The sequence below is a fragment of the Eubalaena glacialis genome, chromosome X, assembly GCF_028564815.1.
Source record: "Eubalaena glacialis isolate mEubGla1 chromosome X, mEubGla1.1.hap2.+ XY, whole genome shotgun sequence".
In the NCBI taxonomy this organism is placed as follows: domain Eukaryota; kingdom Metazoa; phylum Chordata; class Mammalia; order Artiodactyla; family Balaenidae; genus Eubalaena; species Eubalaena glacialis.
The window spans coordinates 96,153,984-96,160,285 of NC_083736.1; the positions used below are offsets into that span (position 1 = coordinate 96,153,984).

At 39.2% G+C, this 6,302-nt stretch overlaps 1 protein-coding gene across 1 annotated transcript; it reads left to right on the top strand.

The window, feature by feature from the left end:
• The first annotated feature begins 282 nt into the window (after nt 1–282).
• LOC133081863 (late histone H2B.L4-like) lies at nt 283–690 on the top strand. The gene has a single exon (XM_061178191.1). It carries the CDS (start codon nt 283–285, stop codon nt 688–690), a length of 408 nt encoding a protein of 135 aa, XP_061034174.1.
• The last annotated feature ends 5,612 nt before the right edge of the window (nt 691–6,302 follow it).

The following is a 6,302-nucleotide window of genomic DNA, read 5'->3' on the forward strand; positions in this document are numbered from 1 at the left end:
CCTACATGGGGCATAGTTCAAAGATTTTCTGGTAGAGGTCACGGAAAGTTTAAAGGTCACCCGATTTCCACTGTGATTGGCTGACTGGAGGCCAAGCAGGGGGCCATCCAATCACACGTGACATGGGGTGCCTTAGTGACAGGCCTCCCTGCTTTGCATTTTATCCAATCAGATGTGAGCATTGCCCGTGACGTCAGAAAAGGCAGGGAGTATAAACCGGGCCGACGGCCCTCAACGGCCGCACTGTCCTTCCCTCTGAGCTGTAAGGAGGGCGATTCCGACATGCTTGAGACTTCGTCTGAGACGTCTGAAGAAAGCCTGGGCGCCAAGGAAGCGGAGCCGAAGAACCCGAAGCAGAAGACACCGAAGCGCCGCCGCCGCCGCTGCAGCCGCCGCCGCCGCTCTGACGGCTTCGACAGCTTTGCCGCCTATTTCCGAAGGGTGCTGAAGCGGGTCCAGGAGGGCCTGAGCCTCTCGCAGGAGGCCGTGAACGTCATGGATTCGTTCGTTAAGGACATCTTTGAGCGAATCGCCGACGAGGCGGCGCGCCTGGTCTGCTCCAGCAAGCGCTCCACCCTCAGCTCCAGAGACATCCAGACCTCCGTGCGCCTGCTGCTGCCTGGGGAGATGGGCAAGCACGCCGTGTCCAACGCCACCAAGGCCGTCATCAGATACACCACCGGCAAATGAGCTGCCTCCGGACCACCTGAGCATCGCAAACCAAAGGCTCTTTTCAGAGCCACTCACTTGGCGGGAAAAAGATGTTTATGAAAGAAAAAAATAAAATAAATAAATAAAAAGACCTGTAGCTCTGAAGAGTCCGATCCACTCGGTTTTCGTCCTGTGCCATACTGTCCATCTTTAAAACATTTTTACCCTGAGGGAAATATAAACCTCATCAAGTCTGCTTGAGTATATGTCTGCAGTGCCATTCGTTCCATGGAAAATCGCGAACATTTCCTAAACATATTGCATCTCGTCACTTTCCTGAATGGTCATTTCTATTCGTGGTTTCTCTGTCACCCATTTGAGGCATCTTTATGGTCAAAATTCTTTCCATAAAAATTCCATTGACCTTTTTAATTGTCATTCTCCCACCTGTACATAGCAGTATGATCCAGAGATTTTTATGTGGGATATAGTAACCGATAAAGTGCAGTAGCAGATATAAAAATCACACTTACATGTTCATACTCCTTCAACATATCTGAAATCTGAATTCAGATTTTAAATACATAAAATAGGACACAACGCAGTGTAAAATTAGAGAAATCTAATTTTCTAGAATCAAGCACCATACCTTCTGAAATTTCTATTCTACCTAATTCAGATTTCTCTGATTCTATATTCTTTTTTTTTTTTTTTTTTTTTTGCAGCCTATAACTTTTCGGTTTTTATCCAAACATCTTGACTGAACTGCAGTGCTGCGCGGATGATGGGATCGTCCAGTGACAGCAGCTGTAGCCAGCATGTCCAGAGCAGCAACCAATGAGGGACTGGTAGCCCGTGAGCCAAAGCAATCAGCCCTAAGTGTGGTGGGGTGACCAGGGCTGAACCAAAAACAGCCAACCTGTGCTACTCAGACCAGAGATCGAGCGGGAAAGAGGTGTGATTGCTTCACTGTTATTTTTCCCTTCAAGTAGCTGCTTTTAACCATGGCGATTTTAGTACAGGCATCCAGATCTGGTAGTGTCTCTACCTCCTTGCCTGAAAATAAGAGGAGGGTGTTCAGCAATTAAGAGAACTAAGATGACTCTTTTCTTTGTTTTTTTGTTTTTTTGTTGTTTTTGCTTTATTGGTTGGATATTTTCAATATGTAATTAGACAGAATATTTTTGAAAATTAAAGAGAATTTAATAGAAACAATGCCATAGAAACAAAGATATTGTTTTACAAATATCAGTTTTCAGAGATTATAAATGATTAGTTACCCAAGTAACATACGTAATATAATCATTTAAGTAGTGAGAAATTTGACTTTTGGAACAGAAAATACTAACAACTATGTAGACTAAAGATTGAACAGCAGAAGTTAGGTTGTACAGGAAAAAAGACAACAATGACTTTTTTGATCTTTAGTCTCATTACACACTGCATATACATCAGGAAGTGATAAATTAAGTCTGTATTACAGGGTGTGCTTAGGAATCTACGATAAGGCAAACACACACTTAGGGTTGTCATTTGTACATTTCCAACACCAGGTTTCACAGATAAATCTGAATCCAGCAAACTGAAATTTCCAGAGTGGTCAAAAAATTTAGAAAGAACGTGAGATTTGCTTAATAACTTTCAGTTTACTTGAAATACATAAGAATTGAAGAATTAGAATATATCTAAGACAGAAGGGGTAATATTAGTTGTTCTTGAAATAAAAAATATAGATGTGTGCTTGGAATTTTATAGCTTTTTGGACACATATACTATATTATATGTATTATATATATAATATATAATTTACAATCTCATGTATGTTTGGGTTTTATTTTTTAAATTTTCTTTAACATCCTTATTGGAGTATAATTGCTTTACAATGGTGTATTAGTTTCTGCTTTATAACAAAGTGAATCAGCTATACATATACCTACATCCCCATACCTCCTTCCTCTTGCGTCTCCCTCCCACCCTCTCTATCCCACCCTTCTAGGTGGTCACAAAGCACCAAGCTGATCTCCCTGTGCTATGCGGCTGCTTCCCACTAGCTATCTATTTTACATTTGGTAGTGTATATATGTCCATGCCACTCTTTCACTTTGTCCCAGCCTACCCTTCCCCCTCCCCATGTCCTCAAGCCCATTCTCTCGTAGGTCTGCGTCTTTATTCCCGTCCTGCCCCTAGCTTCTTCATAACCTTTTTTTTTTTTAGATTCCATATATATGTGTTAGAATTGGGTATTTGTTTTTCTCTTTCTGACTTACTTCTCCCTGTATTACAGACTCTAGGTCCATCCACCTCACTACAAATAACTCAATTTCGTTTCTTTTCATGGCTGAGTAATATTCCATTGTATATATGTGCCACATCTTCTTTATCCATTCAGCTGTAAGATGACTCCTTTCTTCAAGTAATTTGAGTGTTAATGCTTATGATAATATTTATTGAATTTAATATCCATTGTGTTTCCTTTTTGGGGCATTGACTTTTTTTCTTTTGTTTTTCCATACGTATGTTGCTGAATTTCAATGTAGTTGCTGATTTTCCAATTCCTTTTCTTTCTAATTGATTTCTAACTTCCTGCATTGTTGGAGAGAGAGAATGCAGTCCATGATGCCAATCCTTTGTAATTTATTAAGGTTTCCGTTAGAACTCAATATTTCATCATATTTTAAACTATTTATTTTGAACTTTAAAAATAAGCAACAAGGATATGCTGCAGAGCACAGGGAAATATAACAATTTTTTTGGTAATAACTTTAAACAGTATAGTACATAAAACTATTAAATCACTATGTTGTAAACCTGAACTAATGTAATATTGTAACTCAACTATAGTTCAATAAAAATTTTAAGAATAATAATAAAAAAAAATACTTCTCAGTAACCCTGGATTAGGATGTACAAACTTGTGGAGGATGTCACTCTCAGCCAATAAATGAGAGAAAAACTAGTGAAACTACAGAATTCCAACCTTTTCTTGAACCCAGTTTCAGTGCTTTTCTAGGTCAGTCTTGATAGAGTTCTATAAGCTCTAAATTATTTTCCTATTTCCCATTTTATTCTCATTCTCTCACTTCTGTACTATGGAATTCGCCAGAAGTTTTTTTTATGTGTGATATGCAATAAATAAAGTGAAGAAGCATATATGCCCATCCAGTACGTCTATTATAATTTTCCACCATATCCCAATTTAAGCATACTTAAAATATATAAATGGGGACAGGTGTATAGTACAGAAATGGCAAAAGAAAATTTTCACAAACATTTTACTTTTCTAATTCCCTGGTTGTTGAAATTATTTTAAAAACTCCTACAGATGTATCTCATCAGTTCTTTCCTAGCAGAGACTTTTTCCATCTTTAAAACACAAACTTTCATGACCTGCAAGTTTACATCCATCGGAGAGTGTCCAGTGAGAGCAGCACAAGCTCCTGTCTCCACTGGGGGAGTGGCAGCGTTTGAGCCACAGCCACTGGCTCAAAGTGTGGTCCAGTGAGCACAGCTGAACAGATAATCGCCTTTTTATGATAATCAACCTGGAGATTAAGGGGAAGGGAACTGTGATCCTTTGCCTTTTTTGTTGCTGTTCCTTACTTGTAGTTAATCATGGGGATTTCAGTACATGAATCCAGAGCAAGTCATTTCCTCAGACCCGTGCATCAATTTAGAGGAGGATTATCAGCCATATAAGACCTAAGATGTCTCCTTTTACCTCACGTGGTTTGAATGGTAAGGTTCATGTCAAGGTTCATATCTTTTCCATTGTGTTTTCTTCGTGGCCCATGAAGATTTTTATTTGTGTCACTTTTCTCTAAGTGTATTGCCAAATTTCAAAGAAGTTGCTGATTTTCTATTGTTTCTTTTTAAACGGATTTCTAGCTTCCTACATCTGTTGAGAGAGAACATTCTGTGGGATTTAAATCCTTTGCAATATATTCTGATTTGCTTTAAAGCCCAATACTTCATCATGATTGTGAAGTGTTTCATTGAACATTTAAAATAAGTTGTAAATAACCCTTTTCACTAGGATGTAGAAGCTTGTAAAGGATGTCTCTCTCACACAAAGAATGAGACAAAAGCCATATAAACTATAAAATTCAAAAATTTCTTGGGCTCATTTTGTGGAAAGACCAAAAACAAATTATTCTACCTTGGACAGAACACCACTTGCTGAAGAGGAAAATGGGGGGCAGGACAGGACACTAAAGAGAGTTCAGTGCCTATTGCAAGCATGAAGGGGGCCGATATTACCTCCAAAGCTCTCCTTGAGCTCAATAGAAATAAGATTTAGGCAAATAAGCCCCCTCATGAAGTTCGTTTCTTATTACGATTCTGGAATCTTGGAAATTAAAATAAAAGGATTAGAAAAAAATAAAAAGAGTTTGCTGAACAACTCACCATTAAAATCTACCACGAAATCAAGTGCATACTTTCCTCAACAACTAGAAGTTGTTGTACACACTGGGAAAAAATTTCAGAAGTCAAAACTCTTTGCAGAGCCGGGTGCCTTTTGAGAGGAACAAGTGTGGAGCAGTTAGCAAAGAGTTGACTTCAGAAAAATCACTAGATTTCTATCATATGAATGGTTGCTGCTTCAAAATGATAGTTTTTCGCCGTATGAAACAGAGATGTATTACCAAAGTTATTTTTGCATGCTAGTCTCATAGCTCTGGTCACACATGAAAGGTAATTCTAAGAGATGTAATACACCAGGACACTGCTATCCTGCTTCGGGTGTTTTGCATTTGGAAATGCAGAAATGAAAGAGGAGCATTATTGAAACACGTTACATGTGCAGCATAATGGGTGTGGAGAGTGAAGACTGGGAGTGCAAGGGTGAGAAAAACATACGAAATGTGGAAAGAAGAGAAGATAATGGGATTTTTGTTATTGTGGTTGTTGAAGATGGGAAGGGGGAGTGAGCGATTGTGATTATACACTTCAGTGGGTGCTTGGGGAAAGAAGGGTACCTAGTGCGCAATCGTGATCTAATGGTGTGGTTTACTGTAGAGATACACTGAGGGAAAGCCTTCACTGCTTAATCAACAAATTGTAAGCATCAGCCCGTGGAAGATAGTATTGCTAGGATAAAAATATCCCATTCAAACTCTTTTCGCCATTACTCATGTGATGGAATGCATTTAAAGTGTGGATCCAAACACAGCAAATGAATAACTAAATCAAAAAGTTCAAGGAAAAAAGTCTATTCCAGATTGTAATCTATCCGGAAAAATTTTAATCTTCTAACTGAAGTGTCTACTCTAACTTGTTCAGGTAATCTGTTTCTTTTCTTTTCCAGCCTTTACTCTTCTATTGTTTGAAAACAACCACCTTGGTGATAAAGGCCTCGGATGATGGGAGGTCCAATCAGAGAAGCTCAAGCACCACTCGGCTCTGAATCAGCCAATGAGAGACCAGCAACGGTGAGCCACAGCCATTGGTGCGAAGTTCAAGCCGGTTTTCCGGGCTGAACAAGAGAGTGCCTTCGTGGATGTTCAGCCTCGGTAACAGAGAGGGTATCAGGTGTGATTATTTGCCTGCTCTTTTCTTCTTTGCTCGATTGGTTGTATGTTTCTAATCGTGGTGATTTAAGAATAGTATATTAGTTATCTGGGGCTGATGTAAAAAATGCCAGAGATGGTTTA

Bases quoted from the DNA above. Each gene is read 5' to 3' on its own strand.
- LOC133081863 (XM_061178191.1), top strand. From the start codon at position 283: ATGCTTGAGACTTCGTCTGAGACGTCTGAAGAAAGCCTGGGCGCCAAG.